We start from the raw sequence: 21,033 nt of genomic DNA, 5'->3' as shown, positions 1-21,033 counted from the left end.
GGGAGCTGTTTGTTCAGCCGTTCAATCGTCCCAGACCCTCCCAGCTTGCGTTAAATGTAATTTACTGAGCCGAACTAAAAGGCTGCAAACAAGGGCTGAATTCTGGCAGGCCTCTGGGCTCGTTGCTAAGTGATGCAGTTGGCTTTCAGACAGAAAACAAGACTGCTTTTCTCCTCCTCTCGCCCCCCAAATGCTGCCCCCGCTTTGTGTGCCAGGAGATATTCGTCTAATAACATTAGCTTGCTTGCGCTGAGTGGACGGTGCTTGAATGTTTAGACCTTTTAAGAAGGAGAAAGCAGGCTTTAGTTGGCTAATCTGTAGTATTTGGCAAGTAAAATGCAAGTATTTAGTGCTGGGCATTGGTTGTCAAGGAAACGGACCTAAGCCTTTCCTCTGTGCATAACTGATTGAATTTTTCTATGCGGTCCGTGCGTCATGTTCATATATATAGACAAAATGATCATTCACTGTCCGGACAATCATCGGTCTGTACAGAAAAGGGACCGTCGTGTCGGCGGGGTGGGGGCTAGGCGGGAGTTAGTGGAATAAGAAAGTGTGTGTGTTTGGGTGGGGGGGATGAGAAGAAGATGATAAACCCATCTATAAATAACGGAGCGCGAGGAATGTAGGTGGGAGAGGGAGGAGCGAAGGTAAAATAACAAAATAATGCGTTTCTAATAAAAGGCTGATGGCGGGGGGGATGTCAGCTCACCTTGTGTCAAGGAGAGGAGGGAGTCTGCGAGTTGACCAAGGGCTTGCTCCATATTGCTGACACTAAGTTGGACATTGATTGGGGAAAATAAATAGGAGAAGGGGCTCCAAGGCGGGGAAAACCTGGGCAAGGGGGTGGAAGGGGATTTCTGCGCGAGTGGGGATGCTGGTGGAGAGGCAGGGAGGGATGCTGAGGCTCCGGAGGGATTCGTGAGCCCCTGTGCCTCGTGCTGTGGAGTCTGGGTGGTAAAACCAAGCAATGAAGGCTGCACAGGGCATCATCCAGTGAGTCGAGGAGGGGCTGGTTGGGGACAGCCGCTGTGCACGGCGTCCTGGCAGGCTGCAGGGGAAACGTGGTGACCCTGGAAAGTCCTTCGGGAGGGAGAGGCGTGTGCCAGGTTTTAAAGCATCTTTGCTTTCTGCCTGAAGCCCATGGAAGGAGCCTTGGGGAGAGGAGCTGGGAGAGATGCTGTCTTGTTCCTGGATTCCTTCTGACAGTAAAAGCTGAGGGAATTGGAGACTTGACAGCAAAAAAACCATGGGCTGTCCAGGTTTGTGGAAATACACAGCGGAGCCCTCCTTGAAAAGACTGCCTGTCAGCAGAATAGACTTGATGTTCTGAGATGCTTTCCTGTGTGCCAAACCTTATCCAGATGGGAGAGCAAAGACACTGGAAAGGGCTGTCGGGGAGTCAGGGTGCAGCCGTGTGAGGCTGTGCTGGGCTGCTAAACGCTGCGGGGTGCAGAGTGTCACCCAGGCAGGGGATGTACTGGCGGGGTGCTCCGAGAGCTGGGGGGAAGCAGACCCTTTCCTTCTGGCTCCGATAGACTGACCGGCAGCTCGCCGCAAGCAGGGCTGGGATTTAGGAGCGGATCACATCACCAAAGCATAAAGTAGAGAGAGGCAACAGGGAATTGCGGAAAAAATGGATATGCAGGAAAGAAGCTAGGGAAAAAACTAGGGAAAAGCAAGCCTAAAATTAGGCAGCTGGGGTGAAAACTTTGGATGAAGTAAGGGAAGGGTGGCCCCAGTACCTGGTCCTGGCAGGGACAAGCGAGATGCTGCTGTTCACTCCTGTGAAGGTGCTTCCTAACCTCTCACAGATGTGGTTGCTGCCGTGCCAGGCTGTATTTGCAAGAGCTGTTCTGATTCTGGACAAACTGTTTCTCCAGCCAAACATCCAGCCCCCCCTTTTTGGACTCTTGCCCTCATCTGCCATATGTGCCCCTGTCTTGCCAGACCCTTTCTTGTTGCAAGCCTCATGCGGGGGGATTGCAGGTTCCCACTAATGGGTTGAATTGCAAGATTTTGTGAGTCTGTAGGGTTGGTTCTGCCTGTTGCAGAAGGACAGGGATTTGGAGTGTACCCAGTGCTCTCAGACTGGTTTACAAGAGCAGAAGATGGTTCAGAAGGTGCAGAGGTAAAATCTGCGCCTGCTTCTGACCCTTGCGAGATGTACTGAGCAGGACTGTGTGGTTTGATGCAGGGATTTTAGCTGGACCTCATCTGCTTCTGAGATGGGAAATCTGCTGCTATCCTTCAGCAAAAATGGTCCTGTTGGTCCTGTTGCTCCCAGGCTGGTGGCTCCTGGGAGACTGGCCTGGCAAGTGGGTCCCTTGATGGCTTGGGGACATGAACCTCAAACCACGTGCAGCTGAGTGCTTCTAGGAGCTGCCTTAGTGGGAATATCTTGATCGCATAGACAGCCTTGCCCTGTCCTTTAGGGCTTGAAGCTGGTAACGGTCTTGAGGACAGTGGTGTTTGGGTGTGCTGGCTCCCAGGGTACTTCCTCTCCATGCCCAGAGGAGAGGGGACAGTGTTCTCCAGACTGTTTCTCATGTCTGATGGTGCTGAGTTGTCTCTTAGGGCACGGACGCTCAGAAGATGACTGCGGGGATGAGCGGAGTCGCCACCGGGACAGCCACCTCCTGGCAGGGCGCTTGGAGCGGGATCAGGAGAAGCTGCTCAGGTGAGGGTCGGAGAGGGATGGAGTGCCACAAGCCATGCTTGGGGACACCCTGTCTGGAGAGGAGACAGGGTTGCATCCATCCTGGTGTAGCTGCTGGCACCAGTCTTGCTGGTGTTGGGAGGAGCGCAGAGTGGGATACCATGGGGTTATGGGCAGATATTCAGTCTGCAGCAGAGCAATCCTAATGGAGTGCTGCAAATCCATGCCTGCTCCAAAGGAGTGGAGAGGTGGGATGTTTTATTCTGGACATGATGTTAACCAGCTCCATCGCAGCTCACCTTGAGTGTCTGACCCTGGTTTGCAAAGACACTCGCTCGGCAGACAGGTCCATACCCCTGGACTTTTCCAGCCGTGCAGTAACCTGTAGCACTTGGACCCTCTCTCACTCTCTCTCTTGCCTCCTCCATCACCAGAGAGAGCAAGGAGCTGGCAGATTTTGCCCGGATACACCCCTCCAGCTGCGCCACGAATGGTTTGAACTCCAACCTCATGGTGACGGGAGGCCCAGCCTTGACGGGCTCTGGGCGCTGGTCCGCAGACCCGGCTTCGCACTTGGCAGCCCACCCCTGGCTCCCCAGGACGGGCAGCCCCTCCATGTGGCTGGCTGGCCATCCCTACGGTGAGTGCCCTGGGAGGGAGCGATGTGTCCATGGCGTGTTCACGCCGATGCAGGCCAGGGAGAGGTGTTGCTAAGTGCCCAGTGAGGCTGCTGTGTGATCACAGGGGAAGGAGAAGGTGATATTTTGGAGCAATCAGATGGTAGATGTCTTCTCGCATGGGTGGGAGCTGCCTGCATCCCCTGAGTTGTGACTGTGATGTTTCTTCTTCCAGGACTTGGTCACCCTTCCCTGCACCAGGGCATGACTCCAGGCTTCCCCCCTGCCATGGGGGGAGCTCTCCCTTCCGCCTACCAGTTTGCCAGAGACCCGCAGTCAGGGCAGCTTGTTGTGATCCCCAGCGAGCACTTGCCACACTTCGGTAAGGATGTGAGCGCGTCCCTGAGGACCCTGCTTTGACAGCTACGGAGGAAACAGGCTTTGGAGGGGGCTGGATAGGACCAGCAGCCACAGCTGAGGGTGGGTGTGAGCTGGCCTCTTGTTAGGTCTGTTTCAGAGATGGAAATGTGTAATCAGCAATGGCTCCTCATCCCCTGCAGGACCCTGTAAGGTTCAGGTCCTTGGCTAGGAGAATGTACTCGTGGGCTAAGCCAGGAACAGTCAGACCAAGGGTGCCTAGAGAGCAAAGCGAGTCAGATGGCCCCAGGACCCATGGGGTGGTGGGAGTGGGGCCACCGAGGGGAAGACATCCTGATGTTTGACATCACCCACACCCTGGGACTGGAATAGAGACACTTGCCCTTGAGCGATCCTGAATACTCCAGCCATCCCCATCCTCCTGCCTCCCTGACTGGATCTCTGCTCGTTCCCCAGCGGAGCTGATGGACCGAGCACCGCCACTGTGGCCTGCTATGTACCCCCCGACCAGGAGCTCCCTCCAGCACGCTCACCAGCTCCAGCTCCTCTCCCATCAGCAGCTGCTGCGGCAGCATGAGCTGTACATCCTGCAGCAGCAAGCGGCCCACGCCATGGAGCTACAGAGGAGTGCCCAGCTCGTGGTACGTTTTCAAGAGCTTCTTGCTTGGACTTGAAATGAGCCTGAAGTTGGGATGTTAGGGCTGTAAAAGCAGCTGCACTGGTGTTGCAAGTGTGTCTCAAGGGTATGGATGCCTGGAGCGGTCCTGCACCGGTCCCTGGAATATGAGGCATTCAGTGCATCCCACACAGGTGCGGTGGGTTTTGGAGAGGTTTGGTGTAGAGCCGTTGAGCCATGCTGTCAGGAGAGCCGCCCAGCACCAGCGCAACCTGGATTGCTTCCCTAGGGATATCTTTGTTTAGTTGAGTGGTTTCATCCCTGGTCACCTCCAAACAAACCTCTCGAGCGGCTCAGAGAAGCAGCTGCAACACCGGCAGCAATCACACTGGGTCCTGGAGCCAACTCCTGTTCACCAAAGCATTTTGGAAGTTGGAAGTTGTGAGCTTTCATTTGGGTGTTCTTAAAGCTGTTTCATTTTTATAGTGGTCATCTGGTTTTCAGCCTTCATTTTACATGTGTGCTTGCTAGGCTGGAAGCTTAGAAATATAAATGGTTTCCTTTGGTTGCAAGTGAAAGCTGAGACACCCTTCACGTGACTCCTGGAGCTGGGAATTGAAAAGAAAGCTATCACAGATCAGTGTCACCCTCCATCAGATTGGCTTTAAAATGGTGTTGCACTGAGGAGCATGTTTTTTATTCCAGTCCATGTTTGATAAGGCCATGTTTTGGTCTCTTTGGTGGTAGGTCTGTGCGGCTTTCCAGGAGCAGGTAGCGATGTCGTGCTGAGTTTTGCTCTGTTCTTGTCGCAGGAGAGGTTAAAGGCAAACGAGCAGCGTGTGGATATGGAAGAGAAGGTGACAAAACGGAGCCTGGACAGTGCCAAATCAGGCCTTTCTTCTTCTGCCCCGGGACTGGTGCACCGAAAACCACCCGTGTTGTCTCCTAGCACCTCCACGTCCTACAGCAAGGCTGTGAGTCCACCTCCCCTCTCTCCCAGGGCCTCACCCGTGTCTGTGCTCAAAGCTGAGGTGATCCAAAAGATGGAGGAGCCACCTTCGCAGCCAGCCTACTCCTACCCCGCCACCCCCAGCTCCCATCCTTCCAGCCCGCCCCCTGCCTCTCCACCCCCTGCCCCTGCCATCCCTCCAAAGGAAGAGGCACCCGAGACCGTGGAGAAGAAAGACCTGGAGTTGGAAAAAGAAGCTGCCGGTCCATATCAGGCCTTGTTCCCAGGTAAGAGAACCCTGCTTTGGCAGAGTCCCGTTGTGTTTGTGCCTGCCTCCCTTTTTTTTCCTCGACTCTTTCCTGCTTCCATCCCTTCCCCTAGAGAAAACCATGTAGCTCCTCTAAAAAGCAGGGGAGAGGCAAGGACCAGGGGTGGGATGGTGGACTGGGATCGACGCCTGGGTCGTAGGGGCACCTGAGGCTGTAGGCTGTCTTCTCCCCTTGGGTTGAGCCTGGGTTAGTTCCTCCAGGGCTGAAGTCTCAGTGGGAGAAGGATGCAAGAGGCAGATCTCTCTCCAGTTGCAGGAGAGAGCTGGAAAGGTGCAGAAGGGGCCTCTGGGCTGCTGCTGCCTGCAGCAGCTTGGCCAGGAGAGAGGTGCCCAAAGCAGCTACTGCTTGAGAACAGGAAGAGACGAGAGCTGATGGAAGCAAAGAGAACCCATCTCTGTGGCTTAGCGAGAGAGAAGGTGCTTTGGAGACCTGGCCATTACACAGCCTGTCTTTTCTGATATCTTGCAGAGATCCCCCCGGGATACCCATTCCAGTCCCTGCCTCCCTCCTTTGGAAGACACTATCCCTACCTCCTCCAGCCCACCGCAGCATCTGATGCGGATGGCCTGGCTCCTGACGTCCCGCTGCCTGCTGAAGGCTCTGAGCACATGGAACTTTCCCCAGAGGTCAAGCCCATCCACCTGTCTCCGTCCAAAATGCTAGAGCCCATCCAAGCAGAAGCAGAAGAGGAGTCCTTGGAAGAGAGGGTGAAATCAGAGGTGCAGATGGAGGAAAGCCAAGAAGGCATCTGTGAGCAGGACATGGGGACTCTGAACATCGCCACCTCCGCAGCCGTCCCAGTGCAGAACGTGGACAATTGCAATCTCCTGTTGCATCAAGGTGAAACCCTGGGTGCTATGGAGCAGGACCAGGAAGACCTCCAGAGCTGCCCACCACCTTACCAGGTTGTGGCCTGTCCTGCAGAAGCAGAGGCCCAGGCAGAGACTGGGAGTGGAGCAGAAACCTGCTCTGTGCACATGGACTATGACGGTTCGCTCGTGCACACAGAGAACGAGCCGCCGGAGATGGACTTGACGCCCCAGCGGGAGGAGGCCTCTGTAGCCATGGATCTGCAGAGCGCTGATGTGCCCCGGGGCAGGGACTTTCCCAGCCTACCTCCTGAGGAGGGAGAGCAGGGGCCAGAGATCGCTTCCTACACAGAAGAGGCAATCTCTTGCCAAATCCCAGCTCTAGACATCAAGCCGGGCGACCCACTGGCTGGGATGAACGCTTTGGTGGCTGCCACAGAAATGCCTCAAGCTTGTTCCTTGTTGACCACCACCAGCATCCCTCCGTCCCAGATGAAGGTGGAGGTGGTACCTGACCAAGCCTTGGAGCACTCCTTCCTGCAAGGGATCACTTTGCTGAGTGAAATTGCAGAAATGGAGCTGGAGAAACGGAAGCAAGAAATGCAAAGTAAGTTGTGAGTGTGGAGTCTGACCAGCCTTGGGCCAGGTTGGGTCTCCCTGCGTACAGTCCCTGCGCCCTCTGTGCGGGCAGAGGAGCAGAGGCACAGGTGGGATCTCTTGCAACTTCGGCCAGGCAGCAAGGAGAGCGTTGCCCTGAGTTGCAGGAGTGGCTGGTACTTTGGATGGGGTTGGAACAGGGGTTTTGTTGCAGTAGGCTGAGCTACGTGTGGCTTTTGTACTGCTCTCCCCTTCCAAAAGCCCTCACCGTGTCTAGACAGTTTGTGGTATGTGTAGCGGAAATGGAGCCCCACTTGCTCAGAGCTGCCAGGGTAACACCCTTCTGGCAGGCACGGAGTCTACAGTCTGTTGGAGTTTAGCCTCAGTAGCTCCAGATGATGCTTTCCAAGAGCTTGGCAGGTCCTGAAGAGATCTCACCTTCAAGTAACTTCCTGAGGCGAGATGTGATGGGAACTGCCAGTTGCACCATGGCTGGGTACAACGGAAGATCTCAAGTGGGGGCCAAGTGTGGCCGGGAGGCTCCTTGAGCTGCCATGGTCCAGAAAGGGACATCAGCCTCTCCTTGTGCCTGCTGGAAGAGCAGCCTTGGGAGGTGAACCTCTATGGCTTTTTTTTCTGTTCTTCCCAGCAGGTCCAGAGACTTTCCCCGTCCGGCCAACGCTGGAGAGTTTGCTGGCTGCCAGCACCCACATGCTCATGGAAGTACTTTCCACTCCCTTTATGGAAAGTCTGAAAACCATCCGACTGCCTCGAGAGCTGAATCCCAACAAAAAGTACAGCTGGATGCAGAAGAAAGATGAACCTGTAAGTAGTTCTTCGTGTGACTGAGCTTGAAAAGCCGCAGCGCATCCACTCGCCGCAGCTCGCTCTTCCAGCCGCAGTTTGGCACCCGGCTCGTGCTGCGCTTCGGCGCTCGGCAAAACGAGCCGGCGCTTCCCTCGCATCGCGTCCGTAGCTGTGCGGGAGTCAGCGTGGTGGGATTTAGCTTCCTCCCTTGTTTGTGAATCAACACCATTGATCTCAGCAGGACCCTCGGCAGCCCTAGAAGTGGTGTTTGTAATACAAAGCCAGCAGGAACTCGTGTGTTACTGCTTTGGCAGGGAGGGGAAGAATAAAGATAGTGGCAGGAGGGTTTTTCCTTGTTTTTTTTCTTTACTGACTCTTCCCCGTGGGAGAGACTGACAAATTATTTGGTACCCTGCAAGTAAGTGTTCCAAGGCAGGGAATATTTTGATCTGTCTTTTTAAATAAGGGCAAAGAGACTCCATGGGTGTATTTTACCCTACAGGTTCTTTCGCAGGGTTGCTCTCCCTCAGAGCTGGTACCATCGCAGGCGTAAGCCACAGAACATCTTTGCTTGGCTGGTTTCGCTTCATTACCACTCTGTGGCTGTGCTTGTTGTGGGCGAGGGTGCTCTGCCCCACTGTGGGCACGAAGGGCTTCGCTGCCAGGGTGCAGATCTTGGCTGTTGCAAGGGCACCCCAGTGTGCATCACCCCAGTCTAGGTGGGGACCTGGATGTGTCCTGACCTTCTCACCCCCTCTTGCCCCCTCACCCTAGATGTACTCCATCAAATCGGCCATCGAGAACATGGATGCGATGGAGCTGGACTACAGGATGAGGCTGGCGGAGCTGCAGCGGCGGTACAAGGAGAAGCAGCGGGAGCTGGTGAAGCTTCAGCGCCGCAGGGACTCCGAGTAAGTCACAGGCTGATCACTTGGTCTTCTTCTTTCCAGCTGGGCACCTTCACTGTCTCTCGGTGCCGGGAGAGAAAGCAGCCCTCCATCCCTCCCTGTTCTCCTCTGCTCTCCTCCTGGTACGGCCCGCCAGGGCTTTGCACAACACACTCCTAGGCTATGTGACACGAGAACCTGATCACTGGTGAATGCAGCTGGGACACCGTGTTAGAGACAACCTTGGCTTCAGCAGCTCAGTTTAGCAGTTTGGTGACAGGCGAAGGTTCTGGGTTGGCTCCCGTTCTTGCTTGCTTTCTTTAATTTTTTTCCCTTTTTCTTCTTTTTTGGATTTCTTTGCTTTATGTTTTTTTTTTCCTGTTTGTTTTGCTTTTTGGTTGCAAAATTTGATTTAGCCTTTTTTTTTCTTTGCTTTTTTTTTTTTTTTTTGTCGCCTTGGTTAACAGTGAAGCGTGTGGTTTTTTTAAAGGGAAAAGCATGACGAGAAAAGTAGAAGCTTGGCGAGAAGAGGCCCTGGAAGGCCCAGGAAGAGGAAACTTGGATCAAGCGCTCTGTCACCCATTAAGGAGAGAGGGAAGAGTGACAGCAAGAGTGGAAAGTAAGGCTGGAATTTGGGGAAGACGGGAAAACGGCAGGGTCGCTGCACCAGGGTCTCGCTTGGGGAGAGCATCTCGGATGCAGCGGGGGCTCGCCATGGCGTTGTGTTGGCAGGCCGGTCTCTGGCAGCAGTGCTGTTCTGGAAGTGTGTGCGTTTAACGCGAGTGTGTCCTTACAGTGGGAATACAGTGCCAGCATCCTCCTTCCTCACTGGTAGAGCACGTGTCTGTGGTGTTGGGTGCAAGTAGGACAGGCTGAGTTGAGCAGCGGTGAGGTGTTATGGAGCAGCCGGCTGGGCAGGGACTTGTAGGTGAGCACTTGGTGTTGGGGAGCGCATCCTCGTGTGTTTTCAGGAGAGCGGACGGTGCGAGGACGTGCTGTAGAGCTAATTGCAGGGATGCTGATGTCAAAACCTGGAAGGACAGGGTTTTTTCAGGTTGTCTACTTTCTAGGGCCTCTCTGCTGTGTTTCTGCTCTCTTTGTCTCCTGTTCCTTTCATCAGTGGGAGTTGGTTTCGCCTGACCTCTCTCTGGATCATTCTGTCTTCTGCTTTCTTCTCTTTTTGCAAGTCCATCTGCTCTTGTTTGGATGCCTAGATCTCACCACCATTGACCATCTAACCATCCACAGATGGTCAAGTCCCTCCAATGTGAAGGCACCTTCGAGCTGCCTCCCTGCGTGCTGTGCATTTTTGCAAACATCCTTTCAACGCTACAAAACTAGATTCAGGTGCCCAGCTCCCACTGACCATGTGCTTCTGAAAATCTGTCCTCTCAGTGGCTCTTGTGTTTTGCTCTTCTTGTTTGGATGGCTGGACAGGCTGGAGGCATCCAGAGGTGGCTAGAGTTGTGCATGTGTGCATGCATGAGCGTGTTGCCGCGTGCATGTCCCCACATCGCAGGAGTGCTTGAGCAGCATGGTGTGGGAGATGGAGGTGCACCATCAGCCAACATCCAGGGCCTGAGGAGTTGGTTTAGCTGCCGACGGAGGTCAGCGGAGAGGATGGAGGGGAGGGGAAATGCCTGGATGCTGAGGAGGCTGCCTCACGTCAGTGGATTTGTGGTGGTGGTAGTGTGAAGGAGACGGCGTATGAGAGCTTTTAATGGAGGCATGGTAGCGGTCTTGAGATATTGACTGATCATCCGTCAGGTAGTTACTAGAGAGAGCTGGGGAGCAGTTAAATACATGTTTATAGTCTCACCTATTTTTTTTTTTTAATTATTATTTATTTACCCTCTCCTTTCCCCTCAAATCCCAAAGCGAGACCGAAGACGCAGATCACAAATGCCTTTCGCGGAGAGACCAGGCTTGTAAAGCAGGTTGCTTGTCCTTTGAGCAAGCCAGTCCCTGCAGTACCCTTGTCCCTGTGTGTCACCCTCCGTGACAGTTCCTTACCACCTCCTTGCTCATACCCGAGCAACCAGAGCAAGTGTCTGGGCAGTGAGACACCTCCTTGGGCCTCGAGAATCTGTCTCTGCACCCACAGAGTCCGTGAAAGTACAGGTGGGAAAAGGCCTATGGAGCCAGCTCAGCTGTCTGTCCTTCCCTCCACTGCTCTGTACCAAATCAGGAACTTTTCAGTGACTGTTACTCAAGACACCAATGACTTATTTTCAGAGGTCATCTGGCAGGTCTCTGATTTCAGGCACCCTCATCTGTACTGGTGGTCAAGAGTGTGCAAGAAGGGCTCCTTGGCTATCCTGTTTGGTGGAAAACCTTGTCCAAACTGCTGTCACTTCACAGTGGACTTGGCTCCCATTGAGGATCCCCGCTATCCTAGGAGGCATTTAACCTTGCTTTTGAGCTCGGTGGGGATCACAGAGAGGAAAGCCCCCCACCTTGACCCATCCTGTGCTTGGCTTGCAGACTGAGCAAGTCCTTGTTGCTCTCCGAAGACTCTGAGACTGGTGAGGGCATGAAGAAGAGGCACAAAGGGGCCCTCCCGGAGGAGGACGAGGATGTGGAGAGCAGCAGTGGCAAGATGAAAGGGAGGAACCAGAGCTGGGAAGAGCACGATGTGGCTCCCAGCTTCTCAAACGAGGTCAGTGCCCTCATGGGGAACATGGAGCCATGGGCCAAAAGCAGATCTCTTTCTTGCTTTGCTAGTGCTAGCTTGTTCTGGATAATTCCTCCTGATCTTAGAGCATCTGCTCTCAGTTCACGTGGGTTTAGAAGCTTTCCATGAGAGCACCGTGTGTGGCGGAGGGGTGTTTGCAAAGGCTAACGTTGGCTTATGGAGGTTGGACCTCTTTGGTAGGCAGCAGAGGGGCAAGCGCCCTTGAGCCAGCCAGAGCGTTGCACTAGCTCTGAATCCAGAGCAGTGCTCGTCTTACCCCTTTGCTGAGGGGAACGGACTTCCCGAAGCGAGGGAGGAAAGGGAGCACAACCTTCCCATTTTAAATGCAGGGTTTTCTTCTGCTCCTGTTGAGGCAATGAGATGTTTACTGGAGCTTTAAGCTGCCGATGAAATCCAAAACACATACAGGCAAAGTACAGAGTTACAACTGCTGTTATCTAGCTGTAGCACATGTAAAGTATATTTAGTTTTTTCAAGAAGCAAGAAAATACTGAAAAGGTTGTAGCAGCCCTGGCTGTAGTGTAGTGGTGCTCATGCTCTTGCTGAGAGGTATTTGGGTCTTTTTGGCATCCAGGCCTCCGGAGCTGATTGGTAATGTGTAAATCTGTATTTATTTGGCTGGGGTTTTTGGTAAAGAAGAGTTTTAATCTTCATTTAGAGAAAAGCTTGTAGAACCAACCCAAACATATCCTAAAAACCAGAAGGTATTGAGAAGAAAGAACTCCAAAACATGTTGTACTAGGAACGTATTTGTTTTGGAAGCAAATTCAGTTTTTCTAAGTTAATCTTGTTATTTTGTAGTGCTTGATAAGGAAGGGTAAAGCTGTGCTGTTTGCTGACGTCTTCCTCTTCTTCCTCCCTAGCACTATGGTGGGTTATGGCAACTGGGGCTTAAGACCATCATTTTGAGGCATTATTAACTAGCACACATGAGAGACTGTTATGAGGGCTAGTAAAATCCCTCAAGTCTGCCATGATACCTCCTGTATTCACCTGTGTCTCTTCCTTTCACCTTGGCAGTTAAAGCTCAAGAAGAAGAAGATGCCATCGGATCAGGAGCAGTTGGCCAGCAAGCTTGACAAGGCCCTGTCGCTCACCAAACAAGACAAGCTCAAATCCCCCTTCAAGTTTTCTGACAGCTCTGGGGGAAAGCCGAAAACTAGCGGAGGTGGCAGCAGGTATCTGCCACCGCACGAGGCTCTGCCGAGCAAGGAGGAGAAGAAGAGCCTGGCCAAGAACCTGGGCCTGTCACTGAAAACCACCAAGGAAGGTAAAAACAAAGCGGCTGCCAAAATGAAGAAGATGGAGGTGGGGTTAAAAGTCAAAAATCAGCTCAAGGTTTCCCATTCACCAGCAATATCTGAAGTTAGCAGCTACTCCTATAGTAAGTAACCCCTCATTTATGTCTTCTTACAGGGGAATCTGTTGTGGGCACTCGTGGTGGGGTTTCTGGCCTCATGGAAGGGGTCTTGGAGATGCGTCTGGTTTTGCTTATAGGTGAAAGGTGACTTCCTTCCTGGCTAATCAATGCTCATGCATCTTTGGGGTGAGCATGAGTTGTCCACCCAACCTGCCATCCAAGAGGTAGCCGACACAAGTGTGTTTCTTCCTGGCCTGTGTTGTACTGGTCATCAATGTGGAAAAATGGTTTAAAAAAGAAGTTGACCCACGTCCTTGCTTTCGGTGGAAGTAGACACTCTCCATCTACCTGTCAGATGAGGACTCGCAGCCTTTGCTCCAGGTGGTGGTTAATGGTTGACTTTCAAGGTCCTTGGTGGGATGGGTAGGAATGATTTTAGGATTATGCTATGGAGTCAGTTGGAGAAGGCAAAAGCCGGCGTCACTGATGTTTGTAAACGTCCTCCTGCCCTTCAGTGTTGTGGCTTGGGTCCTGGCTGGCTGTGCTCAGCCTTCCCATCTGTCTCATCAGCGCTCATCTCCATCCCAGCATTGTGTGTGCCGATTGCCATTTCTGAACCCAAAGTGCACCCAAGGCAAAGGTTCCTGCAGCCGGGCAGAGCTGGGGACCCCTGTTACAGAAGGAAAAAGCTGAATTGCAGATAGCATTGGGAACGCAGTAGAACCAGAGGTAGAAGAGTCTTTAATGGTTTAGGCAGACAATGGGACAGGAGAACACGTGAGGGACTTGGAAGTTTATGGTCTGAAGCCTAGTTGTGTAATTGTCTTCGCTCACTTGCGTACGCATCTTTTCCTTCGCTTCCAGCTATTCAAGTCCCATGTTAAAACTCTTATGGAGTGTTTGTATGCATAACAAATGTATCTCTTGGTGCAACATCGGTTTAGAAATTTCACTAATGGAGAAGATGACGAGCTAGTGATTCTCCAACTGAACAAATGTTTGGCATGAAATTAGCCATTTACATGGCAAAATAGGAACCATTGTGTCCACTGGACTTGAACACAACCTTTGGCTGGTTGTGCAGTACACACCACCCAACAGTTCTGCTCTTGAATGTGCTTCACTCCTGAGGACAAGCGCATGGCTCCTGAACTAGGAGCTCTGGAGCTAATGGGGAGAGGAGGCCCGGGCTATTGCTGGAGCAAAAAGCCTTGGCTCATGGCAGAGGGAGCTTTTGCAGTGCCCTGGCACTTACTACTATGGTTTCCTGAACAAAACCTCCCTCCTAGACCTATGGGAGCTGCTGTTTCACTCCTCTCTTCTCCAGCAAGTCTCCTGGTGTAGGAATGTACCCCTTTGCCACGTGAATCTCAGTGCAAGAGGACTGTTGTCACTAAGGAACCGACTCAGAAGCGGCTCCGCTTTGGTGCGTGGTTTTTCAGCGGTGTGCAGGTTCAAGGAAAGGGCTGTAGCCTGTCGTTCGGTCACTCAAGCGTGATGGATCTGGGGAGGCAGGTCGAGCATATGGCAGCACCTCCCATGAGTGGTGGGCTGCGCTTGTGGAGGGGGAGGAGTGGGCCTGGCGCCAAGCCCTTCTGCCTCCTAACCTCGCGATTTTCTAGCTGGAGTCCTGAAAACCTTGGGCGTAGATCCAAAGGGCGAGCTGAGTATCCTATTCCCACAGATTTTAGCAGAAGTCAGGTGCCCAAAATCAGTTGTGTGTTTGGGCTTTGGGCCTCCTAAACTTGCTGTCTCGTGTTCCTTCATCTCCACAACCGATACGGTGGAGATGGGGAGCGATGTCCGACCTGGGCTGACACTGGAGAGCATCTGCTCCTGCTCACAGTCTGGAACGGTCCCTGCCACAATATCTGTAATGTTGTGGAGCTGACGGTGCGTTCCTGAGCCAGGAGGTGATAATTCATACCCGCTTCTGTTGTGTCCAGGGGTACCATATACTTCTCATTCTACTCATCAGATGCCAGAGGGGACCGCTGGATAACTTCTCACCACCTGTGGGGCTTGGCAGCTTTGTAAAGCCACGGTTCGCAGACCGGAGAACAGCTTGGACCCTGCGCCGTTTCGGTGTGCTTTACTGCAGAGTGTCCAGGGTGGCATGTTTGGAGTTAGACGTTTGGAGTTAGACATGTTGCTCACTTGGCAGCTGGGCTCGCTCCTGCTGCCCATATCGAAAACCCTCTGGGAGAGCTGGTTCGTGTAGAAAAGGAGATTTAGGTCAGAGTGTTGAACATAACCGTGATTAAGTCTAATTCAGGTCGGTGGCCCCATTGTTGGCATCGCTGTGCCTTCGGTGGACATCCTCACAGCGGGAATTCTACCTCAGTTTTCTGCTCCTGAACTAGAAACACCCCTTGGATCTTGTCTCAAGGAAGGACAGGAGTCGTTGGACATAGGTGGAAAGTGTCTACTTCTGATCAAAAGAAGGAAATACGCATTTCTGTGTCTGTTTGGCTCCCGCTTGCCGAGCCCAAGACCTGTGGTGACGGAAGGGTCCAGCAGTGGGGGACATGGCAGCACGTGGCCCCTCCTGCAGCCACTTTACTGTCTTGGTTTACAGCCTCTTCGCAGAGAAACTCACCCAAAAACCCACCCAGAAAACCCCGAACCCCCATTCTCTGATGTAACGCTCTTCCCACCCGCTTTGACCGCAGATACGGACTCGGAGGAGGAGGAGGAGGAGGAGGGCTCCCTGAGGGACGCGTGGCCGGCGCAGCCCCCGCCCGTCCCCAAGCCGCGGCCGTCCGGTCTCTGCAGCGCGGCGGCCGGGAAGGGCGGCCGGGCAGGCGGCGGCCCCCGGGCAGCACCCCGCGGTGCGGCGGCCGGGCGGCCACTGAAGCCCAGGGCGGCGGCGGGCCGGAAGCAGCCCTTCTGCCTGCTGCTGCGGGAGGCCGAGGCGGCGGGATCTTCCTTCAGCGACTCCTCGGAGGACTCGTTCGATCAAGGTTACTAGCTTGTAGCAAACGCAGCCCCGAGGGCACCCCTCTGCCGTGTCCGTGGGGGAGCAGGCGGGGTGGGGGGCGAGGCCGGGGTCAGCCATTTTGATGGTCAGCGCCAGGGCGGCCATCTTTGTTCTTGGCAGCGTAGCCTGCTGTATCAGCCCGGCGTCGATTTTTTTAATCCTTTTTGTACCTCTATCATTGTGATATTATTACCGGCTGGCTCTTTTAGAGCTTTTATATCGACTGGGTTTTAGCGTCCACCTCTCCCTGCTTTCCTGTTCCCTTCCTCCCTTCAGTTTTTCCCTCACTGTCTTCCTTGCTGACACCACCACCATTATATTATTATTATTATTACTATTATTTTATTTCTTCCTATTTTATTTTGGCATGAGCCTCGTAGAGATTTGGAAGGAGCTTTTTTTTTTTTTACTTACTTTCCTTTTTTTTCCCCCCCTTTTCTTTTTTTTTTTTTTTAAAATCCCGGGGTACTGTCATGTGGCCGTGTGACTTGATGTTTGTACTGCGATTTGGTATACCGAGCTTTATTAAACGTACCGAGTTCGTTTTTAACTAAACCTGTGTACCTTGTCTCTCTTGCTGTGTCTCTTATCAGGCGATTAGGCTGCCGCTTCACTTCATCCTGCTCTGCATCCCCCTCCTGCTCCCACTCCCCTTCAGTAGAACTGGAATTAACCTAGTCCAGGGTACTCTCTATTATTCAAATATCCCTGCTGCCTTTGTCCAGAGAAAGCCTAGGCTTCCCCTCCCACCACCCCCTTAATTTAATTTGTATTTTGTTGACCCAGTTTTGTTTTTTTTTTTCTTTTTCAGTTTGTTTCTGGAGGCAGGCAGGTAAAACGTGGAGGCACTCGGTCCCCGTTGCTGCTGCAGGAGAGTGCTGAGAGTAGGGTCCTCATTATTTAACAGTTTTTTTCTTTTTCACTTTTTTAAATGTATATGGCAAGTTTCTGCATCTCTTTTTGGCTGGTAATTTTTTTCAGATGCCAAGACGTAACCCACGGTGTTCAAGGATGTGGCAATTACTGCATTAAATTTGACTCTGCAGTTTCCCTCCCTCACCCTCACCCCAGTTTTTTTCTTGCAGCTTTTTTTCGTCAGCCTGTCATTAGTACTTCAGTGGGAAAATAGATTACTTGAGACTTTTCCTCCAGAGGCACAAGGGGTTTCTGTTTTAGAGTGAGCTCATTAAATAATAATCATGGGGAAAGGTCATTTTAATGAGCCCTCAGCTCCCAAAAGAAAGTAGCTCGTCTGGGCTGAATGCTAAGCAAGAGCATCCCCAGTTGTTATCATCTAAGTTACGTGGCAGATCTGGATGTAGCACAGCAAAAGCCTTTTAGTATTTCACACTGCTCAGACGGCTGTTAATTGAAAACGGGGTTTGTATAGTTTTGCTTTTCTTTTTTTTTTTTTTTTTTTTTTTTTCCTTAGTTTTTTGATGTTAATTTCCTCCATGCACCTGTTTGGTTTTTTCTTCCCTCCAAACCCAACCTCCAAAGAAAGATAATTTAAGCCAAAAAAAAAATTAATTGACAAACACAGCAGAAAGATACAGAGTGCTGATTTGGTTTGATGTGGCTCTGGGCTGGACCCACTAATGCATTTCAAAGAAAACCCAAAAGAGAGAAATACACGTTTCAAAAAAAGAAGAAATCTGTTCTTTAAAGAATCCAAAAAGTTCTGAGGATAGTGGATTTTATGTAAGGGTGAGATTGCCACATTTCCATGAAGAGTCTGTGTTAACTTCCATTCTTCCCTTCCCGTTCCTTCCTGCATCTTTTCTTTGTTTATTTTGCTGCTGTTGGAAATTTTGAGGATATCAATCCCTTCTAGGTGCCAAGTCCTTGAGGGTTTTTGGGTTTGCTTTTTGATTTTGCTCCAGGTAAGCAGATAGGTAACTTGTCCCTAATTGGCTTTGTCTGTTTTTCAAGTAACCTGTCTGCTTTAAAAAAAAAAATTAAAAAAAATCCCAGTTTTATGGGATAAAGTCTGGGGAGGGGAAGGGATATGGGAGGAGGTTGGGGAATCTGGAACAAATGGGTGAATGCATTGTAAATCCCTCTGGGGTGTCATTTAGTGGTGGGGAAACCAAAGATGCAAAACCTCCTGGGGTGGGCGATGGGCATGGAGGGGGAGGTGGGGAGGGGTTATTGGTTACAGTTTGGGTTTTTCTGCAAATGATTTTTATTTTTATTTCTGGTTGCTCTTTCTCAGAAGCATTACTTGAAGGGATATTTGGGTAATAGGGTTTCTAATGGCTTTCCCTGATACTAAACCGATTAATAACCTCAGCTTTTCTAGAAGTGCTCGCTTTCTCCTTGCAGCTGCTTGACCAACCCTTTCACCCCTGCCCCTATCCATGACGCTTTGAATGTCTGTGTCGGTCTCTTGCATTTGCTCTCACGCTGCACTAAAGAAGCAAAGTGGTTGCTGGTTGTAGGGCAGACACTTCTCAGCGAGGGTCACTAGCCATGAACCTGAACCTTGACCATTGTTATGTAGGTAGGCAAAACAACTTTTCTTTATGTCATCTGTCAGCCTCAGATGTTTCGATGTTACCTCCATGAATAATGACACGTAGCTCTGTGCGTTCTCTTGGTTATTTTAATTTTGAAGATGATTGCTGTCCACTTCTGACTTTCCTCTGTCCATGAAGAGTCTTGCATGGCAGATTTGCGTGTGTGCATGTGTTTGAGGACTCCAGAAGTGCTTTACTGTTTGCACACTTGCTTTTTGAGAACCTCTTAACCCAGCAAAGGGAAGGATTTGCAGATGGGTCCACTTCGAGAAGCGACAGCGCTGCCTGCAAAGGCTCTGCCACTGTCCTTAAAGGTTTCTGGGCCACGATGCAGACTGTCCTAGTATCAGGGTAATTGGCTCACCACGGCCCTGCTGATATCTATGTCAGAGGTAGGATTAGCTGCAGGAAGATCTGTTTTCATCTGGTTTGGGATAGAAGAGGTAGGGACATGCCGCTTTCTTGCAGACCAAACACCATGTTGCCGTTTCGATAACAGGCAAAGCTTGTGGTGTTTCACCCAGTGACCTTAGAGAGGAAACTGCTCATGTGGGCCAAAGCCATATGGGACCTTTGAAAACCATCAGATAGGTAATACCAGGAGCTTTCTGAGGCCAAAGAACAATCCTTCCTCCTTCTCAATACTTGGTTTTCCTTGAAAAATTACAAAGAAATGAGTACCTTCTTCCCTGCTCTCCTTTCCCTAACTTGGAGGATGATTTTATCCCAATAAAAAAAAAAACAACAACCAAAAACCAGCAAGGGATAACTGGTTCCCTACACAGTCATTCCTATGTGATAGTTATAATATTTTTATTTTTTTCTAAGTACTTCTGGGGTCAGCAGCACAGCACACATGGAGGGAAAAGAAAATAATCTTCCAGTGATGAGAACTGGTGTATTTGACAAAAAAAAAAAGGTACAATCTTAAATTGGAGATTCAAAAATAAGTAACCTCTCCAGAATTTGGACAGATCACAGAAATCCGATGTCAATGACCCAGTAGCTGTCTAAAGTCTGCCTGTACTTAGCCTGCTTTGTATGCTGTAGGCCTGCTTGGTGTTATGAGAAAATCATGCTATTTTTTTTACAATGTGAAATGACTCTTTTTAAGTGTGTGGTTTTACTCCCCCCTTTCCAAGCCTTTCCTCTCCACATTCCCCTCAATCCGTCTGTTACATCAGTCTTTAAAAACCAAATTGCTTAACCAGTTTCTGTTCATCATTAACAAATCTTCATTTACTGCTCTCCTACAGTAAAATACCATGTCAGCTTAACTGTTAAAAGCAGTGAGAAAGTTTAGTATTTTTCGTTGAGTTTGGTTTTTAATTTAATGCAGGTAAAAATTTTAAAAAGAAAAAAATCATCTTTGGCTCCAGTTTATCTCGCATCAGTAGCATTTAAAGATTAATTTATTGTTTGTTTTGGCTGTAGAGTTGTATGTACGTGTGTGGTTGCGTGTGTGGGTATATACACACATATACAGGCTCTTAAAGTGTTGATTAGAAAAGATAGTTTTAACTTTAAATACTTTTTCCCTTACCCTTGCTTAGTGTTAACAGAATTGCCGTTGAAGGAAAAAATGATTTTAAAAATGTCTTTTTCCCCATTGTTAACAAAAAAATCACCTTTTCAGGAGAAAAAATAGAGGCTTCAATTGTGTAAAGGCATCTGTGCAGACTTCATTTGAAGCCCACGCATAGTTTGGGTACAGTAGGAGTAAAACTCCTGCTTCCCATTAAACACAGGCATCGTGAGTCTCTCCAAGAAGCCGTGCGGATGGCCATAGAGCACCAGCAACTTATTTGCCACCATGACCATAAATCTGGGAACTTAGTTGAGAAGCATGGGGGTTTGGAGCAGAGCCCCACATGTCTTCTTTTTGTTTCATTTGTTAGTTTCCGTCCCTTGGAAAACCAGGAGGAAGAGGAGCAGGGGTTGCGGTGTGCATTTAGAGCGGAGTTAGCAAGATCTGCCCTTGCCGTGAGAGGTGGAGGAGGATAGATCTGTGCTCCCAGTGTGTTAGAACGTGTTTATTTTCGGGCTGCAGATTGAATCTCATGCTGATAAAAATATAAGTACTTTGGCAAAAATGCTGACAAGGGACTGTCTCCGTTTGTCTTTCCGTAGTGTGACACCGTATATTTGGAAGAGGTTAGAATAACTGCCGGGTGTGTGATTGTCTTGTACATTTTCTGTAGCGTGACTAACAGCTGCTTCCACCTTGGCTTTTAAATCTGTTTTACCTTGGTGTGTTTGAAACCCCGGAGCTGCTGGGCGCCCTTGGATGTACAGAGGCTTGCGGTGCCAAAGGAGCGGTGCCGCCCGTGCTCGGCACGGCCCCCGGGCAGTCTTGAGCCGAGGGCGCTGCGTGGGACTGAGCATGGAGGGATCTTCCTGCAGACTTTCCCCTTTTTTGGCCGCTTTTCCTCCCCAGATGCTCAGCGAGCGGCTCTCTGCTCGTCTGGCTCTCAAGGTCTGGTGTGAGGGGCTGTACAGGCTGATTTTTTTTTTTCTTTTTTTTTTCTGGTTTTCTTGAGAATTACTGAATTTCAGAGCCAAACGGGATGCGTGGAGGGGGGTCTCAATACCCCATGGTGCGTCATTGAACTCGGGCACGGTTTTGCTGCCTTTCAGACAGGTGGCTTCTGCGTCTCAGAATAGCCGGGTTCATCTGGATTTGTTTTCTTTTTGGCAAAACATTGTAGAAAAAACAGCATTTGTGCCCCTTTCTCTGATAGGGAAAAAAGAATCTGATCCTAATTTGCTGCGGGGTTTTTTTTTTTTTTTGCATGTGGTTTTTATGCAAGGAGTGAGCAGGGCTGCGGATT

At 50.8% G+C, this 21,033-nt stretch overlaps 1 protein-coding gene across 2 annotated transcripts in view; it reads left to right on the top strand.

Annotated features, from left to right (window-relative positions):
• The window catches only part of TNRC18 (trinucleotide repeat containing 18), a 55,668-nt gene that overhangs the window by 20,298 nt on the left and 14,337 nt on the right, over positions 1-21,033 (top strand). Inside the window, exons 4-15 of one of the 2 annotated variants that reach the window (XM_086621912.1) lie at positions 2,578-2,680; positions 3,094-3,299; positions 3,512-3,658; positions 4,111-4,295; positions 5,083-5,506; positions 6,017-6,964; positions 7,607-7,779; positions 8,536-8,672; positions 9,139-9,267; positions 11,133-11,307; positions 12,364-12,727; positions 15,376-15,666. In XM_086621912.1, the coding sequence (XP_086478038.1) occupies positions 2,578-2,680; positions 3,094-3,299; positions 3,512-3,658; positions 4,111-4,295; positions 5,083-5,506; positions 6,017-6,964; positions 7,607-7,779; positions 8,536-8,672; positions 9,139-9,267; positions 11,133-11,307; positions 12,364-12,727; positions 15,376-15,666 (3,282 nt within the window). Of the gene's footprint in view, positions 1-2,577; positions 2,681-3,093; positions 3,300-3,511; positions 3,659-4,110; positions 4,296-5,082; positions 5,507-6,016; positions 6,965-7,603; positions 7,780-8,535; positions 8,673-9,138; positions 9,268-11,132; positions 11,308-12,363; positions 12,728-15,375; positions 15,667-21,033 lie in introns of both variants that reach the window. The other variant, XM_086621911.1, reaches the window with a different exon arrangement.

This window comes from Tauraco erythrolophus, chromosome 17 (genome assembly GCF_009769465.1).
Source record: "Tauraco erythrolophus isolate bTauEry1 chromosome 17, bTauEry1.pri, whole genome shotgun sequence".
Taxonomy (NCBI): Eukaryota; Metazoa; Chordata; class Aves; order Musophagiformes; family Musophagidae; genus Tauraco; species Tauraco erythrolophus.
Note: the sequence above shows the minus strand (reverse complement) of the source record. Positions and strands in the feature narration are given on the sequence as shown.